This window comes from Sus scrofa, chromosome 1 (genome assembly GCF_054392235.1).
Source record: "Sus scrofa isolate SSC_HxYL_T2T_F1_AM1 chromosome 1, Sscrofa_HxYL_maternal_Yorkshire_Landrace_v2.0, whole genome shotgun sequence".
Taxonomy (NCBI): domain Eukaryota; kingdom Metazoa; phylum Chordata; class Mammalia; order Artiodactyla; family Suidae; genus Sus; species Sus scrofa.
Genome location: NC_139383.1, coordinates 257,678,230 through 257,702,259, shown reverse-complemented (window position 1 = coordinate 257,702,259; position 24,030 = coordinate 257,678,230). Strand labels below are relative to the sequence as shown.

At 35.2% G+C, this 24,030-nt stretch overlaps 2 protein-coding genes across 11 annotated transcripts in view; both read right to left on the bottom strand.

Moving 5' to 3' along the window:
* The window catches only part of TMEM38B (transmembrane protein 38B), a 774,558-nt gene that overhangs the window by 188,775 nt on the left and 561,753 nt on the right, over positions 1-24,030 (bottom strand). The gene's annotated exons all lie outside the window — the stretch shown is intronic.
* FSD1L (fibronectin type III and SPRY domain containing 1 like) overlaps positions 1-24,030 on the bottom strand; it is an 81,645-nt gene that overhangs the window by 11,307 nt on the left and 46,308 nt on the right. Inside the window, exons 5-12 of one of the 10 annotated variants that reach the window (XR_014826955.1) lie at positions 22,351-22,373; positions 17,683-17,804; positions 12,171-12,380; positions 10,884-10,982; positions 5,865-5,994; positions 2,922-5,225; positions 1,827-1,927; positions 1,116-1,367 (exon numbers count right to left, since the gene is read on the bottom strand). Coding sequence is in view for 9 of the 10 variants with exons in the window: in NM_001444721.1 (NP_001431650.1) it covers positions 1,116-1,367; positions 1,827-1,927; positions 5,193-5,225; positions 5,865-5,994; positions 10,884-10,982; positions 12,171-12,380; positions 17,683-17,804; positions 22,351-22,373 (970 nt within the window). In the remaining variant the exon portion in view is untranslated. Of the gene's footprint in view, positions 1-1,115; positions 1,368-1,826; positions 1,928-2,921; positions 5,226-5,864; positions 5,995-10,883; positions 10,983-12,170; positions 12,381-17,682; positions 17,805-22,350; positions 22,889-24,030 lie in introns of all 10 variants that reach the window. The other 9 variants (XM_084995446.1, XM_084995289.1, NM_001444721.1 and 6 more) reach the window with 9 other exon arrangements.

The window sequence follows — 24,030 nt, the reverse complement described above, 5'->3', positions numbered from 1 at the left end:
GTATTTAGATGACAACAGAGAAGATACTTATCAAATAACACAACTCAAAAAGCTTAACGAAATTTTGCAAAATATAAAAACCAAGTTACTTTTTAAATGATCTTAACAGGAAGGAAAGTTTGGCCAAATCTATTAAGATGAAACTTAAGGACAAATACATTTCTCATTTGAGTTATAAACAACAAAAAACACTCCTACACTGCCTAATATCAGAGAAAAAAGAAAATCTGACAGACCTCCATGGAAAAAGATCTAATGGATTAGGTGGTTACAAGCTTAATATCGATCTACAGTGTCGTTATGTCATATTACTAGAAAATAGGCTGTCAAATCACTAACCTATAATGGTCAGAAGTTGTACATTCTACTCTGAGAACTAATCTTTAAAATACAGACATAGTACATAACCTTAGGAGATTATATTAGTTTGAAAAATTAAATTATAAAAGGAACAGCTAATGGTACAGAAAATGTAGAGTCTAGAAAAAACAGAGAAATAGAAGCAATGTTAATGGTTTTTAAACAAATAAGAATCATGTAAATATGAATTAGGGAACGATTGTTTCTTCAAATGACAAAATTTAAAAGCAACAGTCTCAGAAGTTATTGGGAGATAAAATGAGTTGTATTAAGAAAAAAAACCTTTCAACTAAGTGTTATAATAAAACATGCTGCCTTCTAACACAATCACACAGAAAATTATAGGCACAGGTACTATTTGCAGAGATGATGTAATAAGGATTTGATACTGTGAGGCAAATGGATTGGGTAATTTCTAAGGTCTATTTCAACTAAAAATATCTGACTCTACCACTCTTGACATGTAATAAAAATAAGGTAAGGGACGGTAGGAGAAATTTTAATGCTAAAGACTAAAATTAGAAAAATCTTTTTTTCAGCCTTACTTTGTATATTATAGATGAGTATTTTTGTAGGCCTGAAGGCAGACATCACATGCCCTTCCAGTCAACTACAGAACTGAAATTATGCTTGGGTAGGTCAAAACATCCTTACCACAATACCAATGAAAATTCTGCATAGATGATTACTAATGAAAAGTACTGAAATACAAGCAACTATGATGAAATGACTTATGAGAAAATCAGTAAACTTACCCCCATCAAAATCACAAAATACACCTATTTTTTCAGGAACAGTAACATCCAAGGCTTTGACTTTATTATTATGCTTTGCTGCAAACGTGTTTTGTAGCCAGTTGTTGACATGGATACACCAACTAGTGTTTGTTTTTCCTAACTGGTCAAATTTTCCCAAAGTCTTGTATGCTACTCCCACACTGTAGGATTTACAGTCCTTCTGGGCCTTGACCTCCCAATAATGTTGTCCGCTTTCAATAGCAGTGTCTCCTATAAAAGATCAGAAAGGTAAACTTGATTCCTATCTCTTCCTAATGAGTCACAGAGTTTTACCTATGTCTCAATCCCACAAAATGCACAAAAATCTCATTCAGGAGAATAATCATGAGACACTAATAATCAGAGACACTAAATGCAGAATATCTGCTATAATTACTTATATATTTACTACTAACTTTTTTCAATATAAAAGGCTTCAGAACTTTTCTTCCTTATTATCCCCTAAAGAGTTATAAATGTGGAGCACTATGTTACTGAAGTAGAATTTAAAACATATCAATAATAAGACAACTTAAAAACATGCTAAAGTAATTAGGCTCTGAGAGGGAGAAACTGGCAAAGAGTCATTCAATACACAGGCAGCCACTCCACCTCTGAGTGGAAAGTCCACCTGTGTGACTGCAATGCCTTCAAATCTGAGATAATGAAGAACTATTACATTTATCCTACCCAGCACTGTGTATGACTCCCCAGTAAAACGATCTCTGCTGCCTCTTACTGCTGGTGGCCTGGAGCCTATGGATGTCCGTTTAGGAGATGGTGTACCACTTCTATATAAACAGGAACAAAAAGAAAAAAAAATATTCTATGTTGTGCATGTTTCATAAACTAAAACCACAAATCACAAAAGGAACCTTGGAGAAGATTTCTAATTCTGCACACATAGCAATTTTTAATTTTATCTCAGTTATTATTAAATAGTTTTCAACTATAACACTTAAATATAAGAAGTCATCAATATAAAGCAGGCTGAAAACACTAATATCATGCAGACTGAGCAAGGCTTAGACAAAGAACACAGTTGAAATATGAAACAATGCCAAAATGAGACAAGACAAAAAGGAAAAAAAAGGGGGGGAAGAACTCAAGAAATATAATGCATTATAGCTTATATTTCTTGCAGTTAAATAAAAAGCAAAGGCTAAAAGAGATTTATTATAATCAAAACTAACTTTTTTTTTTTTTTGGTCTTTTTGTCTTTTGTTGTTGTTGTTGCTATTTCTTGGGCCGCTCTCGTGGCATATGGAGGTTCCCAGGCTAGGGGTCTAATCGGAGCTGTAGCCACCAGCCTACACCAGAGCCACAGCAACGCGGGATCCGAGCCACGTCTGCAACCTACACCACAACTCACGGCAACGCCGGATCGTTAACCCACTGAGCAAGGGCAGGGACCGAACCCGCAACGTCATGGTTCCTCGTCGGATTCGTTAACCACTGCGCCACGACGGGAACTCCAAAACTAACTTTTAAAATAAGCCATATATATTTTTGTTCTGTTTTTTCTTTTTAAAAAGAAAAACAGCAATTACCCAAATCCATGCACAGGATAATATTAAGTATTATAAAGCATTTCTTCTTCTAAAGTGGACAAGATCCAATCTGATGTCCCTTTATCAAATTATATGAGATGGTAAACTGGGCAGTAGTAGGCCTTTCATTAACTCCCCCAAACTCAAAACAGATCAAATTCCAAAGATGTTTAAAAAATAATATTTCAATTATACTGAATCACTGTCTTCATAAAACAAAAAAATTATAACTTACCAGTAGTAAAGAAATAAAGGGAAAGCATGGTGGAAAGAAAAACAGACATAACTATTGAGAATGGCAGCTTAAATTTCGGAGAAAAGTTAAATAAGGAGAACTCTCTCCCATGGCAGCATTCTAGACTTCCGATCCTAAGTACATTTTTGAAAGAAGTACAACAGCTATTATTGTCTTATGGAACCCTACCCCCTGTAAAGACACCTTAGTTTCTCAACTGTCTGCATTAAGGCTCTCTGTTACCTCTACTCTGGATTGTTTTACCAGCTTCCCAGATGATGTCTTTTTGCTACCCAAAATTCATTTGTTCACTGGAAAGAGATAAACCTAACTCTGATTCTCCTACTTTAAAATCTTTAAGCACTTCCTTACTGCCTACAAATGACTTAGCTTGGCATTTCAGATTCTTGACTTGGTCCCGCTCTGCTTTTCCAACCTTCTCACTTGTGAGGAGCACTATCCAACTAAATGCAGCAGCTCAAGTGTTCCTTAAACTCAGGCAATCTGCTTCAGTGCCTTTTCCTTTTGTTGCTCTCTCTCTAGCTGCAAGTCCAAACACTATACATTCTTTCACTTACTTGAGAACCAGTCTAAATACCACTCCACTAATGAAGGTCTCCCAGATCCTACCAGGCTAAATAATTTTCCTGAGGAGTCCAGCTCCAGGCCAAAATCCTATGTATGATCTTTCATGCAAACCAGAAGCAATTATAAATGCTTACCCTCTCTACACCAGACTTGGTGCAGAGCTAGTTCACCAGTAGTTTTGGGAGGGAGTTGCAATCCCTCCTATAACCCCATGGTCATATGCATATGTGCATTCCTAGATTAGGCACCTCTATTCAGAAGCCTCCTTATGAGAGGGGGCTCTCAGCTAAGGCCTTTTCCAGCTGCCTCTTCAGAGACTTCCTTAAAGGGGGCAAGGGTAGGGAAAGAGTCTAAAGACACTTTTCTCCACTCTGTCCAGATACTTTCTTACTCCTAACCTTTCTTCTCCCATTTTCTTGGCCTCAGGCCTCTAAAACAACAGAAGAATCTTTAGCTTGGGACTTCCTGCACAATGAAATGATCCTCAGATATTCATCATCTGCCGTCTGCTCTGACTTACCTGACTCTCACTCTGTGCCGTTCTGTTGTGAAAAACGGAACACTGGGGGAGCCAGCACCCCTTCCTTTGTGCCTCTTGTTTATACTATCACAGCAAATGAACAGTCTTGGTTGTTACTTTCAGTTACTCACTGTCCTGAGTGACCACTTTGACATTTGGTAGCTCAGGAAATCTTTCTTCCTCTAAACTCCCTGATTCACACTTACCATTACACATAATCTCCATCTTTTGTTATTGTTATTTATGTAAAAATATGTATCTCATCTACATAAGTTACAACAAATTCCTTGAAGGCCGGGACAGTGTTTATCCCTAAAAACCCCACAACATCCAGCTGATATCCTACAATGAACAAATAGTTATGGAAAGAATAAATGTATATAACATTCCAAAAGCAACCTACATACAAAATACTCTTAAAAGGAGGGAAGAATGAAAAAGAAATAATATGATGAAATGCTAAATGTAAGTAGTCTAAAAGTCTCCAAGTGATCAAATGAAATTTTTCTGACCCTATTAAATCCAGCAACATTTTACAATTTATAATATGCTAATTATGAAGTCACTTTCACCATTAATGAGCAAATAAAGAAAAAAGAGAAGAAGGTAATTTTAAAAAGAGAGCACATCCTGGTTTCTGGGAAAGATATGTGTGGTAACTTCAAATTCTCACATTAGTACTTGTGCAATTTGAAGTGATTCATCTTTCTGGCAGTGTCCTAATAATTTCAGTAATGACCTTTTTTATCCTTGATGCTTTTGTAACCAAGTTATTATCAATAAAACAGAACACTTCAAACCTGCCTCACGTCAAATATATATAAAAGCAAAGCTGTAATGTTAGATATACTGAATACAGCACAACAAGAAAGATGCCAGGTACGAGTAAATGCAGAAAAAAATAAGATAAAGGAAAATAAGAGACTTTAAAGCAGAGCTTATTGTTTTGTTATCATATACAATATAATCCAAATAATATGCAGCACATTATAATGCTGTAAATTCAAAACATAAGCCACCAATACAGACAGTCTACACAGAGCAATATTTTAGCTTATGAAGGCTGCTGCAATGGCTTCTGCTTATTGGTTAAAGAAAAATTTAAGTTATTTAGCCAAGCTAGATATACTAAGTCCTAGAACTAGACAGACATAGATCATCACCTTGTATGTTTCTTCAGTGAAGTAACATGGACACTGTCAGATAAAAATAGGCAACTGTTAAGAGACTGCTTTACAACGTAAATTTAACAGCTTACAATAAAATTAGATCAAAAGCCTGCTAAGAAAATTTATTTTGATTTACCGTTTAACTCACAGTGATAATACCTTCAGTTTGAGCAAAATTTCTCTCTGTTAAAAGAAGCCTCCAATCTTTGAGATTACCTAAACAAGTCTGACAATAACAAAAGGTTCCAAGCCTGCCTCTTTGGTTCATAAGGTTGCTGATCAGGGGCCAGACACTGGGGTTGTACATGGTAAAAGTTGTCACTCAGTGCAGATCTTCAGGTAACATAGATGATCTATAAGTCTAAAATTCAGAAACTATGCTAGGTAGTTCTCTCTAGTCAGTTCAAATTACTGTAGATGTTAACACTAAAGAAATGGAATACTGAAATAAAAGGTATAAGTAAGAAGAGGATTAGGAAAAAAAACAGAAAAAGTAATGAAAAATGTTAATGACAAATTCAAGTATTTACAAACAATATTACATTCTTCACTTTGGTGTTACTAACATTTCACAACAGAGTCAGAATTTCATTTTAAGTTACTGCCAAGTAAAAAAATCAATGTACAAGCATCTTACCATATTGTAGATTTAATAAATGAGCTTACCTGCCCTTGTTCTCTTTTCCTTTAATTTTACTTTCTTGACCTTTTCCTCCAGTAGGATCCCACTCTACACAGGTATCTTCTACTCTCAGGTTCAAATGGGATGAAGAGTTATCCAAACTGAAGTTCAGTGCTAACCAAAACAATATTTCGATTTTTTTAATGTAGCCTATCTCTAGCTTCGGAAGCACAACTATCATGACATCACTTTCCTAATCAATGGATTTAGCTCTGTATATACAGAATAAAATTCAAACCCCTAATCCTAATATTTAAAGTCTATAATGATAAACACATAATCCACTAATTTCCCATTATTCTCCTCTATATATTCTATGCTCCAGCCAAAAACAATGTAGTTGCATGCCACTAGTCTTTATGCTATTCTTTCTGCTGGAATCTCCATCAACACACAATAGCTTCAATTTCCTATTATTAGATTATCAATTGATTATCAGCTGATTGTATTGACTAAATAGGAAGATATATGATACATGGTAGAATTAAGGATGAGGAAAAAGCGATGTAGTGTAAAAAATTATAGAGCCATTTTCTCTGATGCTCTAACACTTAATTTCACATTTAAACTCAAGTTTCAAGATAAAGTAAGCATGAAAAAACAGGTAGTGATGGCAGAAGCAAGGGAACTAACGTAGCAGACAGAGCTAAAGATGATTCACATGGCAAAGAACAGAGGGAGAGAAAGGGGCTGCTTAAAACAAATTTTAAAAATACAAAACTATGCTTTTCAAATTATTTGGTATGGTGGAACCTATCTGCACTATTCGTAAGACCTACTCAGAACTGCTAATGTAGGAAATCAGTGTAACAGTATTAGCTCCTCCCTTTGGATAATGAGAATAAATTACTGAAATATATCAGTTCACAGCTGAGTAATGCAGTTCCTCCTATGTAATAAGCAATTCCGAGAATCTCTGTCTTAAATAAGGTATCATCTACTATATAGTTGCCAATTTAATCTGCTTGTTATTTTCCTTCCAAAAGTTGAAATTTCTGGAAGGTACTCACTGAAGAAATACTCTTTTAGAATACCCCATTTCACTTAAAGATAATACTTTATTTAGCTAAGGTTTTAGTGTGTCTGTGAAATTCACACAATCAAACAACAGAATATTCTTATAGAGAACCTAATGTTTACCTAATGAATCAAAAATCCTTTTATACTCTCTTCTATAAAGAGTACTTCAATTTCACCTATACCTCTGACACACTCTTCACTGTAAATACAAAATTACTAACCAAAACCACTTCTAAAAAAGATAGTATATGCAAAAAAATTAACAGCTTTCAAAATCTGCATGTAAACAGAACTGAACTTATTAAAGAAGAAATAATACAGCTTTTCAGTAAAAATAGAAATAGAATTCCTGGAGTTCCCATCGTGGCGCAGTGGTGAGCGAATCCGACTAGGAACCATGAGGTTGCAGGTTCGGTCCCTGCCCTTGCTCAGTGGGTTAACGATCCGGCGTTGCCGTGAGCTGTGGTGTAGGTTGCAGACGCGGCTCGGATCCTGCGTTGCTGTGGCTCTGGTGTAGGCCAGGGGCTACAGCTCCAATTCGACCCCTAGCCTGGGAACCTCCATATGCCACGGGAGCAGCCCAAAGAAATAGCAAAAAGACAAAAAAAAAAAAAAAGAGAGAGAAAAGAAATAGAATTCCTCCATAGGTGGGTTACTAAAAGTTAGGATTAAGCAAAACTGAAACTCTGTATAATCAAGAATGAAAACAGGGTTAACCTCTATATCAGTTCTTAGTTAAAACTTGTAAGGCAGCCACAAGTCTTTTCTCCAAGTCCATGAGGGAGGGATCGGGAGCTTGGGCTTATCAGACACAACTTAGAATAGATTTACAAGGAGATCCTGCTGAATAGCATTGAGAACTTTGTCTAGATACTCTTGTTGCAACAGAACAAAGGGTGGGGAAAAAAATGTAATTGTAATGTATACATGTAAGGATAACTTGATCCCCTGGCTGTACAGTGGGAAAAAAAAAATTACTTATGTTATCAAAAAAAAAAAAAAAAAAAACTTGTAAGGGCACCTGCATTTTTGAAGAAAGAAAAAGTGGATATAACTCTAAGATGCCATTAACTAGCCTGTTAAAATCCTAAGAAATGAAAAAAATCCTAAAGCTATTCCCTATGTTTGATATGATGGAGAGAACAATAGAGTCAACGGTGGTAAGAACAGGAATCAGCCCAGCCACTTGAGATCAGACTTAGCAAATACCATAGCACCCAAACAGAAACGCATGAGTTTCAATCCCAGGGGTGCAATCCTGTATCCCTTCTTTTTTTGGACACCATCGTCCCTTTAGAGACCTCTAAACTATAGAGACTCTCAAAGGTTAATAGGGACAATACCATATAGTTAAACAAAAAAAGACTGGCCTCAAAAGCGAGGTTTCAAATGTTAGTCCTGTCTTTCATATAAGCCCTGTAACACAGCCATAGAGTAGTTTCCATATATTTAAAAGTCTATAAAAAGTGGATATAACTCTAAGCACAGTTGTTTTATGGGTTTAACTTGTGTTGGTGGTTGCTTTCTGGGTACTATAAAATTATAGATATTAATATTTGAGGCTAGAAAGTTATTGGTGATCAATACCAACATAATTTACCTTTACAAGGAAGTTAGGGATAACATACTTTAAAAATTCTGGTCATAATAATTTATATTATTCATCATTTTTGACAACTCCAATAACAGAAGAAATAGAGCTGTCATGCATCGGACAGACAGAAATTAATAACGTTCACTATTTTCCATACCAAGCACCACAAATAGCAAGATATAAAATTTTGATAGGTTTCAACTATTTAATCTCCAAACTTCTTTTCCTTCCAGTTCTTTGTTCGTATACTTATTTCTATTGGTTGGTCAAAAAAGGGTTGCAACAAGTCAAAAAAGTAGACAACAATCATTTAACATGTCATTTTTTGGAATCTGACTTTTCCTCGGAGGTCCTGCTTGTCATTAATATCTATTCCAGCAGTATGGAAAGCCTGTGACCTGTAGCTGTTTAATCTGAATCTCCCTAAAGGTCAGAATCTCTGTTCAGTGGGCCTCAGAGTTGAGTTTCAGTCTATCCCTAACTCAGAGGGTTTACCTCACAGTGAGAACTGCTGCAAAGGGCTAGAATCAACTCAGTCTTTCCCCTACAAACCCTAAGACCAAGAATTTGAATACTAAGAGCCAGACAGACACTGCTAACAAAAAAGCAGATAGACAGCCCAACTAAGAAAAACTACAAGCTAGCAATTCATTTTCCTGAATATATGGAATTTGCATAGAAATGTACAATTCGCCACATTTAGGCCCAAGTTTGGTTATTAAATATAAAATGTAAATTAGAAGAAACAAAAGAGATTTTAAAAAGATACAGTATTCTTGATGGAGGATACTAATAATGCAATTTTACCTAACAAGAGCTAAAAATAGTTTATATAAGAAAGATTATCTGCCTGTAAATATAACTGTACTTTTAAATGGTAATGGATATTTTTCTTCTTTTTAAAGGGTAATTTGTAATGGTAATTTAGATTTTTATCTCTAAAGAAACCACAGTAACATCTCAGTTTGTTAACAAGTAATTCTAAGTAACTACATTTCTTGGCTAAGTTATCTATAGCTCTTAAAACATTTGCTAATCCAAACAAAGTACTTTTACTTCGTTTTTTTTTTGTTTGTTTTTTAACCTTTCCGATGCACACATAGTCTTCTGAGTGTATCTGGTCAATAACTTTTGGGCCTCATATCTAGTTTTATTCTGATTTTTTTTTTTTTTTTTTTTTGGTCTTTCTGCCTTTTCTTGAGCCGCTCCTGCGGCATATGGAGGTTCCCAGGCTAGGGGGTCTAATCGGAGCTGTAGCCACTGGCTTACATTACACCAAAGCCACAGCAACACAGGATCCGAGCCACGCCTGCGACCAACACCACAGCTCACAGCAACGCCAGATCCTTAACCCACTGAGCAAGGCCAGGGATCAAACCCGCAACCTCATGGTTCCTAGTCGGATTCGTTAACCACTGCGCCATGACGGGAACTCCTCTAATGTGATATTTTTATATCCTCCTCCAAACTATATGAAACTTCTGGCATTTAACCCTATTCAAATGATGTATGAGATAGAGGTCAGTGAAACATCCAAAGCCCAACTATCTACAACAATGTGCAGAATCTAATTCTGGAAGTAAACAAAGTCAATTATCACTCACAACTGGAAAGATCTCTAGCATTACAGCCTTCAAACTAGCAAATATCTGAAAAGTCTTCTGTGTTTAAATATGTTATTCGAGGAGGTTTAAACTAAATCCAAATTGTCCTCAGAGACTAGAAGTACCTAGGTTCTGGGCCCACAAGAAGGCCTGGCACAGAACTTGTAAATAGATTCTTATCAACACCTTTCCAAGCTAGTTTCAGGATCCATAGGTAAGTCATTCAACATACCTGAATTTCACTTTGTTCACCAGCAAAATGGGTATTAATAATATCTGTTCTACTGATCTCGCAGGATGGTTTCAATGATCAAATGAAGCCTGGTGAGAGGGCTTTGTGAACATTAATAAACTATACAAATGTTCATTTCTACAATAGTATTTAAGAAAACCAAAGAAACCTGAACTAAACAATATGTACCTCCCCGTTACTGAACCATAATCCATTCTCCAGGGAAACCCTGGGCAAACTTCAGGGATGCTTATGTATTTATCCTAGCTAAAATCTGTAAACTAAGCACTCATGAGAGAATGTAACACCATCATCTGTCTATTTCACCCGTATGAATAACCATGGTAAAGGAAAAACTAATGAAAACCACTATTGTATCCCTAATTTTCCCATCTTAAAATTCCTCCTGTTGAGAATTCCATGAGGGATGGGGGTAGTGTAAGAAGGTGGAGAAGGAATGCAATCATACATGAAATGCTTCCTGTTATGAAGTCTTGAAAAACTTCAGATATTAAGTTCTGTTTCATGCTACATAAACAGCTATTCATCTTACCTTTGGTCTCTAGAGTCACTGGATCAGAATACTCTCCAGCCACAGCCTTGTTACAAGCTCGCACTCTAAAATTCATATACTTCGAATCAAACTTTAAGCCTGAAAACAATGAAAAATGGCTTTCAGATATGAAAAATAAGTGAATTTACTCCAAAACCATGAATATGAATCTTTAAACAGACATTTTTCCCTCCTTGGAACCATCTCTTTAATCAGGAAGAGTACAAATATATTTTAAAAGGGTGATAAAACCTGAAGTAAGAGGAATCATAATTTATTTATTATTTTCTTCAAAATAAATAGTTTATCAATTTTTTTTAAACTTAATGATAAAAAGGTACTCCCAAGCCTCACTATAAGTAAGGTTTTGTTCATGGAGAGATGCTACAATTTAAAATAATATGTTCAATTTCTGGAAATCATACACCCTAAAGAATTATTGTATTTATAAAACATTGTTTCATATGTGAAAAATAAATTTAAAGAGAAAGTGATGTATAGGGATTAACAGCAAAACTTTAAAATCAGTCAGGTCTAGATTAAAATCTCAATCCAAAAATTACTAGCTATGGGACTTCCAACAACTTGATGGAGTCACAGATCTGTATCTGTAAAACAGAAATGATAAAACCAACCTCATAACCATAAAGATTAAATGAGATGTATTGTACTGATTAAATGAGATATACTGTGTAAAAAACACTTCAGCCCAGCTCCTGACAAATAATAAGCCCTCAACAATGGTGATGTTACTAATGTTACTGCTCATGCAAAACAGTGAACAACTCGGACACATGCGGCAATTTCAAATACCCAAAGTCCCCATATATGGAGATATGTTTTTAAAGACTATCAAAAGACCAACACACAAATTTCCAATATCAAGCAAAACGTTAAGTATTACCATGAAGGTAATCATAAAAGGATAAAGGCAAATACTTACAGTATCACTGAAATGTGGGGCAGTATACACACCTAGAAAATTGATTAGCTTTTTATTGTTAGGAAACCAAGGTAAAAATTAAATGTTACTCTGAAATATAGTTTCCAGAACATCCCTTCATGTTTGTTTTACATATATTGTTTTACCAGACTGCAAATATTGAGAAGTAATTAAAATGAAGGTTTTCTTGATATTTTAAGAGAAATTCATTTCTAAAGTAAACATACAAGAAATCAGCTTGGCTAAAGAAACTTAATTACTTCATCTTTTAATGTAATTAAATATATTTTTCACAATTACATTTATTTTCTGAGAGTGAGATTCATGAAATGCAGTCATTTTACCTGACAGTGTATATTCAGTTCCCTTAATATTATCAATTATCTCCCAGCATCGCTCATCCTTTACACGTGGAAGTCCATCAAAATTTGTTTTTCTATATTCCAATATAAAATGATCAATCTTATTATCTTCCTCTGGCATTTTCCAAGCTACTGTTACAGTGTTGTCAGCCACCAAACACTCTACTGGATCTATCTCTGGAGCTTTGGGGACTGAAAGGGGAAAAAAAAAAGGCTTATTTCTTATTATAGTACTAATCCAATATAAGTATTTTGTCATTCAAATTATGCTTTTTCAAGTTGCTTTTGAACTGTTCAATTGAATCAGCCCAAGAGAAGGGATACTTTACAAATGCAAAATAACTTTTTTCATAGCTCTGTTTAAAAATTCATATTTTAAAGTTTTTCATAGACTAATTCAAAGTTTATTAAAATCCCAGTTGGCAAAAAGCAATTCAAACATGCCAAGAATAAAGAACTAAAAATAACTTGTTACTTTTCAACACATACTTTTAATCTGCTATTTCAAACAGCTGGAAAATATAAATTAAATCAGTATTGACAAAACAGGATAACTTGTTTTGAATCCAAAGATTAAAATAATTCAAAATATTTATAATGTATTTTTTTTTTTTTTTAAAGGGCTGCACCATGCCTTATGGAGGTTCTCAGGGTAGGGGTTGAATCGGAGCTGTAGCTGCTGGCCTACACCACAGCCACAGCAACATGGGATCCAAGCTACATCTGCCACCTACACCACAGCTCACGGCAACGCCAGATCCTTAACCCACTGAGCAAGACCAGGGATTGAACCTGCATCCTCATGGGCTGAACCATGACGGGAACTCCTACAATGTATGTTTAAAACCTTGTCTATAAAATAATGTAATTTCTCAATACTGGACAAAAATGAACTCAACCCCACAAAATACTTAAGCATTTTAAAATGTTTTTCCAGAGAGTTCTATAATTCATTAAAACAAACTGAGGTAAATGAGTCACAATTAACATGTATTAAAATTAATTTCTCTTCCATAAAAGGGGTTTTCCACAGCTCCTCAACCTTAATAGATGTTCCATTTAAATAACAGCAGCTAACTGGAGAAAGTGGTCCTCCAGTGATACAGATGTGTCTGAAATGTGTGAAATTGTGCAAGTATTGTATTTAAACATTTTTTTTTTGCTGAAAAATTTTTTTAAAGATTAACTCCCAAGTATGTAAATTAATTAAACTATCACATCAGTAGAAGAAAAATGATCAGAAGAAAAAATATATGATCATTTCAATAGATGGAGAAAAAATATTTTACAAAGTCCAACATTTATTCATGACAAAAATTCTAAGTAAACTAGGGAGCGTTTCTTGATAATGAACATCTATACAAAAAACCTACAGTTAACATCTATGTTGAGAAACTAAGTATTTTTCCCCTAAGGCAATGACATCCCCTCTTTCTACTCCTATTCAACACTGTACTGGAAGTTCTAAATAAATGGTATAAGACAATGGAAAGAAGTAAAATATATACAAATTAGGAAGGAAGGAATAAAACTGACTTTGCTTATGACATTACTGTCTATGTAGAAAATTCCAAAGAAGCAACAGAAAAATTCCTGGAACTAACAAGCAACTACAAGGCTGCAGGATACAGGGATGAACAGGCAAAGTACAGGGGAATTTTAGAGCAGTGAAACTATTCCATATGATAATGTAATGGTGACATTATATATTTATCAAAACCTACAGAACAGTGTTAACACAGAGTGACTTTAGTTAATAATATTGTACTAATATTGATTTACCAATTACAGCAAACGTACTACACTAAGACAAGACATTACTAATAGGAAAAATGGTGTTGTGGGGGAGAGGGGAGGTATATAGTAAATCTGTATTATCTGTTCAATTTTCCATAACCCTAAATCTATTCTAAAAAAAGTTTTTTGGGTTTTTTTTTTTTTTTTTTTTTTGTCTTTTGTCTTTAGTCTTTTCACGAACCTCTATGGAGGTTCCCAGGCTAGGGGTCGAACTGGAGCTGTAATCACTGGCCTATGCCAGAGCCACAGCAACACCAGATCCCAGCTGCATCTGCAACCTACACCACAGCTCACGGCAATGCCAGATCCTTAACCCACTGAGCGAGGCCAGGGATCATACCCGCAACCTCGTGGTTCCTAGTTGGATTCGTTTCCACTGTGCCACGAAGGGAACTCCCTAAAAAAAGTATTAAAAAAAAAAAAAAAAAAGATAACAGTAACAAAGGAATTATGTACACTGAAATTTCAGGCAATATGAGATCTAACAAATAACAAAGTAAAGAAGTTCCCACTGTGGCTTATTGGGTTAAGAACCTGAGTAGTATCCATGAGGATTCAGGTTTGATCCCTGGCCTCAGTCAGTGGGTTAAGGATCCAGCATTGCCACAAGCTTCGGCACAGGTCACAGATGTGGCTCAGATCTGGTGTTGCTGTGATTGTGGTGTAGGCCAGCAGCTGCAGCTCCAATTAAACACCTAGCCTGGGAACTTCCATATGCCTCAGGTTGTGACCCTAAAAAAAAAGAAAAAGGAAAAGAAATAAGTAAAGCAAATATCTTAGATATAATCAAGACCAAGATGAAAAGAATTTGATATACATTTTAAATCTTCACACCTAACTAGTAAGAAAAAGAGGGAAGAAGAGAGGTGGGACAATTGAGTCCATTAACCGTAGCCTTCAAAATTCAACAACTGCACACACATGTATAATTGTACAATAAATAATTGAGATCAGATATATCTTATCATTAAGACAACAAAGAAATATTTATCATTTCTCCTTATGATTAATTTCTTTCACCTGTCTTGTGTCCCTATAATACATTACACATATTAGTCTCCATTACTGGAATATAACCAATACCCTATCTTTCCATTGCTACTATCCATTGCTAAGGGAAGAGATCATAGGATTTCATCAATTTAATATGCTCTGCATTGCCTACATATGAGGAAATGTAGTGATTTAAAAATTTTGCTGACTTTTTTTTGTTTGTTTTGCCTTTTCTAGGGCCACTCCTGTGACATATGGAGGTTCCCAGGCTAGGGGTCTAATCGGAGCTGTAGCCGCTGGCCTACACCACAGCCACAGCAACACAGGATCCAAGCTGCATCTGTGACCTACACCACAGCTCACGGCAAAGCCAGATCCTTAACCCACTAAGCAAGGCCAGGGATCGAACCTGCAACCTCATGGTTCCTAGTCGGATTCGTTAACCACTGAGCCACAACGGGAACTCCAAAATTTTGCTGACTTAAGATCTGTACTGAACACTCCAAGAGGCTAAGATAAAGAGAGAATCACTTAATCTTTAAGTGGGTCCAGCTAACTCTTTACCATCTATATCTCAAATTCAGCTACCATTCCAGTAAGAGTGTACTGGCAACAGGATTTTTCCTTCTTGTGAATAATGGCCCCCAAAGAAAGTAAACTTGAGAGGGATAAAGAAAATTTAGATAATTTATGAGTAGTATGTCAAATTAAGAGTGACCTGGATCTAATATGTAGGAAGCTTACCCAATATTCTACATAGAAGTAAGAGAAGAGTTTCATCAAATGTGAGATAAAAATTCAGGGGAAGATGAAAGATGGTAAGCCTATAATATAAAAATATTACTTAGGAAATGCAGAACTCTCTTTAGAAATGAGAATGGAAAGCAATTTATAGTGATTTCCATAAAACAGCAGTTAACTAACAATAGTGTGGAAACTGGCACACTATTTTTTTTATTAATGTTTTTCTCTGCACGTGAACATAAAAGAACAACTGACATCAACACTGCCATAAACATGTTCCTCTTAGCTGCAAAAGCTCAGAGAGGGATATAAATGCTAAGTTTCAATGTATTAAATAATGACTTAGAGTAGAAGAAGATGACTGTAATTATTACCATCCATCATCATCACTTTCAGTTTTCAGACTCAGATAAATCCACAACTCATTACTACACCAAATGCAGTGTAGAGTTGATTTCTGCGGTGCTTTTGGAATGAATTATTAAGGGATGAAGGTATTCATTATTTTAAGTTAATCGGCATCTTATTTTTATGCTATAGCAGAATATAAAAAATTAGTGATATGAATTCATCTTTCATAAATTTTAACAACCTATTATACCTTCCATCAGGATGAAACTCCTCCACAAAAGGATTTCTTGTTTTTTATTATACCTCATTCCTTCAGACTATCTTAACAGTTTGCAAAAGAGAAAATTCTAACTGTGCATGCAATCTACTTGACTGTACAGCAGACATGGCCTTGATTTGCTAAGACATCACTAAAATCCAAGAGAAGGAAAGTAATGGTGAGAAGACTGCTTTTTTTAGCAGTCTTTTTAAATTGAAATATTACTACTCAAAATATTCACAATCCACCACTCCTGACCCTCCTTCTGAATTTAGAAGTAGTGTGAATGAATAGAATGGTTAGTATTTCTGAAAGGCCAATTTACAGGTATCCACTGACAACCATGGTTCCTTCTCTCATCTTATCCTTCTGTAAACTCCTCTAGAACTTCTGCTCTATAACACAGAAGTTAATACTTCACTTACTACCCTTACTATTTCCATTTGAGTTTCATGACTAACTTTGTCTTTCCAATTATGTTCTAAACTCCTAAACCAAATTTTCAGAGAAGAAAAGAATGGTTTCATATGATCAATATTCTCTACTCAAAAACAGCTTACTCTAAAAACTGTAAGCCTATAAATAAAACACTTCACTTTTAAGAGATTTCCTGATCCCCTAAATCTCCAAATCCAAACTGTTTTAGCTAATAACTTAACTTTAGTTGATGTCAGCTAAAAAAAAGAATAGAAGCCAAAAGGTCCTTAACTGGCTCTTTCATGAGGACAAAAACTTGGGACTCAATTTCAAATGGTTTTAGCTCCTGGAATATCCTCCTATTAATACTCTAATAAATGAATGTTAATGCATTATTACTGGAAATAAAATTCCATCTGAATCAGCAACAACTACAAAAATAATGATAATAACAGCAGTTAACATTTCGCTGAGTGTTTAACTATGTGCTGGGTACTATTTCAAGTGCTTTAGACGTCTCAACTCATTTAACCCTTATAAAAACCCTAGAAGAATAACATTACATTTTAAAGAAGAAAATGAAGTAAAGTTAAATAACTTGTTAAGGCTACTCAGCAGGTAAGCAGCAGCTAGGATTCAAATTTAGGAAGGCTGGCCCCAAGTCTCAGTGTTAACCACCATGGCATATTGCTTCTCTCTGCTAAACTAGCAATAAAAGGTATCCCTTAATGGTATTCTCAAAGCGTAATTTTTACTATCAGCAAAATAATTCTCTAAAAATAAAGACTAGCAAATTCATTTATTCCTTAACCTCAAGAAGACAAAAAAAAAATCACACTATATTTATTCCATTATAATGTTCACTACAGAAAAATCTTGAAGAAAAAAAAGGTTTTATATGTAACTTTTCATGTAATATGTCTGCTTACTTACCTGGCAGAAACTTCAAAGTCTGCAGTATCTGTCTTTCCTGAGAAAAATCCACCATTAAATGAGTCATGTTGTCACTGACCTTTGGTTTCAAAGAAAGGCGAAAGGCTGAAGCCATTGTTACTCTACAGCAAACACAAACACAAACATTCTTTTAAAAATAAAAGAATGGGAAGTATCATATTTAATTTATAAAATAAACAATAGAGAAATTATTTCACTCTAGTAATTTCAGAAACTAATAACAAAGGCAACAAAAGTAAACAGAAATTTGCTTTTAGAGTTTTTGAAAATTAAATTAATAAACTGGAAAATGTTTTTAAATTTAGAGACATTTAGGATAGACTTTCAGGAACTTTCCTCCAGCCAGTTTTACAAAACTGCACAAAAATACAAATATCTCAAGAGACAAATACCCGATAAATCACCTTTAACAGACACAAGAGTCATCTGAACCTCTGTACACTAAATCTGACTTCCTGATGCCAGACTCACTCCTTTTCATATGCCAAATAATGAACTGTAAATACACCCTGATTCAAATATTTTGCCTAGTTGTCACAGCTATTCTTTGTGTCCTTAAGTAAAAGCAGAATTACACTAACCAAATATTGTATAGCTTGGTAGCTGCTAAAAGATAGGCCATGGATGAGAAAGGAGAGAAATGAGATCACAATTCTGAATACCATGCTAGTAGGTGTCACTCTGATGTATCAACATCAGCTGGATGGAAGGATACAAGGAGAAACAGCCTTGTGAAACCGTACGCCATGGAAATAGCAGGAGCACCATAAATATTCTTTACAAGAATGTGGTATAAAACAAACAAACAAAAAAAAAGTCATTTTTCCCAAAGTAGGGGAAAACTGTTCTGTCAATTAAAATGAAGATTAGGAGAAATTCTCATATTCTATTAATTTGTTACTTTATCTCAAATTTCAATTTTTCATATTACAGTAAATTTCTATTAAGTATCACAAAGTAACTCCCCTTATTATCTTTCATTAAAGAATAATACAAAAGTCATTTATGACTATTGTCCCCTAGCACACAATCAGGAGAGGAAGGAAACAGAGCTGGAGGAACAAAGGGAATAGCAGGGCCTAGTCCTTCAGATCTACCCAACTACCCTAAAGATCAATGGTATGAAAGGTATAAAGATGTTGCTGCATTCAGTTATTTCGGGATGAAAAATGTCAAACTGTCACTGTATTCAGTTATTTCATTTTAAAACTAGGAAAGTAATCACTTCAGTAGTAAAGAGTCAACAACAGCTGATCTATTTATCAAGAAGAAAGTACTATACTGAAATACTATTTATGGAGAAGGGAACTCATGCTTGACTGAATGTCAAGTATAACACTGAGTATGTCACACATTCTTATCTTAAGCTCTTGGTTCTCAATAATAAAATTTAAGATTATGTCAATAAGCAATTAAGAATAAAGGCTAAGTCTTACATATGTTATTCTTTACAGCCCCTAGTATCTTTTGATTTAAAGACTTCTGAAAGAGCTATATTCAGATAGGTACCTAGTAAATGCCCACTGAATGGGTTTGCATTTACTTGGTTGCTTCTAAACCTGACTGTTTAAATGATTATTGATAACTGTTGAGAAAAAAAAATCTGAAAGTATTTTAAGGAATTTAAACCTAAAACTTTGTCTGTAGAACTTGATTATAGAGGTCTTTCAAAGCCTAAAAACAAGAATAATAACCTATCTAGTCAATGAAAATCTGTCTCCATAAATCACGTGAGATGAGCAACAATGCTATAAAAAAATATAAAAGACTGAACTTTCCAAAAGACTTTTTCTTTTTAAACTGAATTTAGACAATTGTGTCTCAAAGCCCAAACTAACGATCTAAAATCCATAGCTAGTTCTCTACATTACAGGATCCATGTGGTTAGGAATGTTTTAATTCACCTTGACTTTCTTAGTTCATTTCTAATAGTACAAGCTGAATACAAGGATCTCTTCCTCCTAGTTTTATTCTTACAAAGAGAAAATAACTGTGAAACATAAGGATGAACACTTTTAATTTCCTCAAACTACCTAATTAACTTGAACCTCCCCCTTTGATGACCCTTTTCTTTCAAAAACTAGTAACTCCCACAACGCACCTCAACTAAGGTAAGCATGTACCTCAACTCAGAAGCATATACCATTGATTTGTAAAGTTCAAGATCTGTTATGTATTATTTTCTCATTATTTCTTTAGTTTTTCCTGTCTCTCCTGCTATTACTTCTGTTATTTTTGTCACAGCCAATGATAAATACTGAATTCTCATAGATACTTTTTGTTTTGTTTTGTTTTTGTCTTTTAAGGGCCACACCCATAGAATATGGATGTTCCCAGGCTAGCAGTCTAAATGAAGTTGCAAATGCCAGCCTACACCACGGCCACAGCAACACGGGATCCAAGCCATGTTTGCGACCTACATCGCAGCTCACAGCAACGCCGGATCCTTAACCCACTGAGCGAGGCCAGAGATTGAACCCGGCGTCCTCAAGAATACTAGTCAGGTTCCTTACCACTGTGCCCCGAGATGAACTTCCTTTTTTTTTTTTTCTTTTAGGGCCACACCCACAGCATATGGAAGTTCCCAGGCTAGGGGTGGAATCAGAGTTGCAGCTGCTGGCCTACACCACAGCTCACGGCAACACTAGATCCTTAACCCATTGAGCAGGGCCAGGGATCACACCCATATCCTTATGGATACTAGTCAGGTTCACAACCGCTGAGCCACAACAGGAACTACTCATAGATATCTTCATTATTATTTTTTGATTCTCTGCTAAGATATGTTACACACTCTTCCTTAACTACCATTTCTGTTCTCATATAAGGAAATAATCCTTTCTTCACTTAGAGAAGATAATTATTTTGATTATATGTCTAAATTATTTTTATATTATAAATGATGGGATTCTAGAAGCTTGCTTCCTGGAAGAACACCTAAAAACTACATCAGCAAAACCTAGACATTAACAAGCTAAAAAGTAAGTTTTAAAAAATTAGGCTAAGATCCCTTCCTGCTCCTTAAGCAGGAAGTAAAAATTTTGTGAGTAACCAAAAAAAAAATTTTTACTATGAAAAACAACAGCAACAAAAAAATGGGGTTAACTCTGGCAGAAAAAAGGAACCCTAAATCCTGAGGTCACCTGGATGCTGATGATATCAGGCCAAGAGGTTGGTTTAGGAGAAGAAGCAAAGAAATCCAGCCTCACTGAAGAATGCATTCAGCCATGAAAACTGATCATAAAATTAAATTCTGACAAACAAATCTGGAAAAAAGAAAGTGGTCAGGGGTGAGGACAGGACTCTGGGAAGCACAGAACCACACTCATTCCTGGGACAGGAATGAGAGATTTTGCAAGGTTTCTTGCAAAGTCTTTGGACAGCCCAAAGCTTGATTAAGAAGTGACTTCTAAACCAGAAAAACAGGGAGCAGAGCAGCACTTAGCGGAGGAGGTGCCAAACAAAAGAAAAATCTAGCTAGGGTGGAAGATGGATTACTCATAGCAAATTCCAGAAGACACAATCCAAATATACCTTATCCAAAAAACTGACCTATCTAGCATCCATTGCTCATACAGTCAATACTTTACACCATCAAAATCTCATATTCTCCTTTCTACATTTAGGATTTATAAGAATAACCCATGTCTTTAACCTTTCCCTGATATAAAATATACAAAAATAGAAAAATTAATATTTGTGAAGAATGCAATGACTGCCATGTGAATCTTGCCTCCAGTCAAATAAAAGGCCAGAAGAAAAACACAACTTGAAGTCTTCAGCCAAGATAACAACAGCAACAATGGCTTTCATACAATGCATAATGAATGATTTTGTGAATTATCTGATGAATAATTTAAGCTAGGGTTCAGAGTGGTGCTTTGAAGAGCTGGGCCTTTCAGAGAATTTCATAATCTTCAAATAAAGAAACCTTAAGTGACAATCTCATTATCGTCAATGCTCAGTGACTAGCCAAGCAGATCAAAACCATCCTTTCTGTGATAGTCCAATCCAAAATTGCCAACAGTTCTTTTAGTCCCTTGATACATTCATTACAGCAATTACTAAATTGCTCTCTTAATCCTGGCTCCACCAAGGAAAAGACCTTTTAAAGCCAAAGTCTGTCACTGTTTTAATTTTCTTCTCCCACAAACTAGATAGTAGTGGCATTAGAAATAGAAAGAGATGGCACCAGGAATAGGATGTAATGAGAATACAAAGATGTTAAACAGGAGAGCAGTCAAGTAGAGAGCTTTAGCTCTTGAGGATGATATAAAATTCTGTAGCTTCTCAAAAAATAAGACACAAAATTTAAGAACACAAAAATGCATTCCGGGAATATATATTTTTTAATTATTCAAAATGGTTCCCCATCTACTAGCATAGCTAATTAAGAACTGTACTAAAACTATATTATACCAGAAATGAAATTCTTTTGAAAGTACATAATTGTCCAAAACCATATTTTTAAAAAAATCTTTATATATTGTTTACTCCAGAATAAATGCAGAAGACTTTCTTTTTTCTTTTTGTACTCAGCCATTAGGTATTTTTAACTAATAAGATTCTAATAAGAAACTGTTCTTGAATTTCATTTCTGACTTCAATGTCGAAAACTTAAATAAAAATGTAGGTTTTATACCATACCTATCCTTGATCTGTCTGGCAGCCTTGGAGCAAATCAGGGAGAAGAGAAAGAAGGCAGTTAGTGCTTTTCATGCAAGTTTCAATGGCAGTGACATGCAAGAAAAGTTAGGATATAAACCCTGGAATAGATTAGTTCATATTCATCAAAACATAAATTACAGGAAATCTGTACAGTTCACGTCAGCTTGTATAATGTGAGGTTAGAACTATAGTAGAAAATCCAGTCCCATATAAATCGCCTTAAAAGGAGGAAAATTTAACATTTTAAACTAATTCCAAATGACTATAAATGTTTTTTCTTACCTTAAGATTACCAACACACACCTCCACTTTCATTCACTCTGACACTCTTCAACTAGAACAATCAATCTCCTTCATGGAACACACATTCTATGCATTCTGACGGTTTTCTTACACATTTCAAATTTACTCTTCAATTTTTCTTCAGAGATCTCTTTGACTACTTCATAATGGTTGTTCCAAGTTTTCTCTATTTGCCTTCACTGGGCAAGCACTTTGTATTCTTAGGGATTGCCTGCTAACATATAAAACTAGGCTGCAGTTCTACAATCCTTTACAATAAAGAATGAAATTGTAGTGGCAAAAATTCAGACAAGAAGAAACCAAAAAAACATTTCTAGCAATGGGTCTTTCCCTCAGATCACTTCATAGAAACTGCCAACCTAAATCTATGCTACCTAACATACTTTTTTTTTTTTTTTTTTTGGAGAATGCTAGTGCAAGTCTAAGAAGAGGGCACAGCTATTACTAGGTGCTGTACATCACAGAAAAATGAAAAGTACACACAGAAACTGCTGTCCCCTTTTTATTCACATACCATATAATAGATGCAACAAAAGTTTTTTCCCCACACTGACTAGCAAAATTAACAACACATTCAATGAGAACACGGCTGTTATGCCTCATACTCTATCCCCAGGGTCTGGCATAAAGCTTGGCACAAAGTATATTTAATAATTATCAATTTTTTTTTTTTGCTTTTTTTTTTAAAGGCCACACATACAGCATATGGAGGTTCCCAGGCTAAGGGTCTAATCAGAGTTGTAGCTGCTGGCCCACACCACAGCCACAGCAACGCAGGATCTGAGCCTCTTCAGCAAACTATACCACAGCTCACCACAACGCCGGATTCTTAATCCACTGAGAGAGGCCAGGGATCGAACCCACAACCTCCTGGTTCCTAGTAGGATTCATTTCAGCTGCACCACGATGGGAACTCCAATAATTTCTAAATTTAATTGAACATTAATTAAATGTATACATCAGTGCTTCTGTTATCTCTCTTCTTCAGTTCTAATTTTGTTCTTATGTGGAAATTGGTCATTTTTACACCCTTCCTAAAATATTCTGGTCTGAGTACTTGTCTACGCAAAAGAATAGAATTGAGATTTAGAAGATGCACACATTGCAAAGTTCCAGCACTACCATTACCAATTCTGTGACCTTGTACACTAATCATTCTACTTCTTTATTAAAGGATTTTTGTTCTTTTTGCCATTTCCTGAGCCGCTCCTGCAGCACATGGAGGTTCCCAGGCCAGGGGTAAAGGATTTTTGTTCTTAATGTTTCTAAAGATCCATTTCTAATAAGCTCCAAATTCTACAGCAAACAACTTAATTCTGTGGCATCTGTAACATGTGCCTTACATCATCCTTAAAA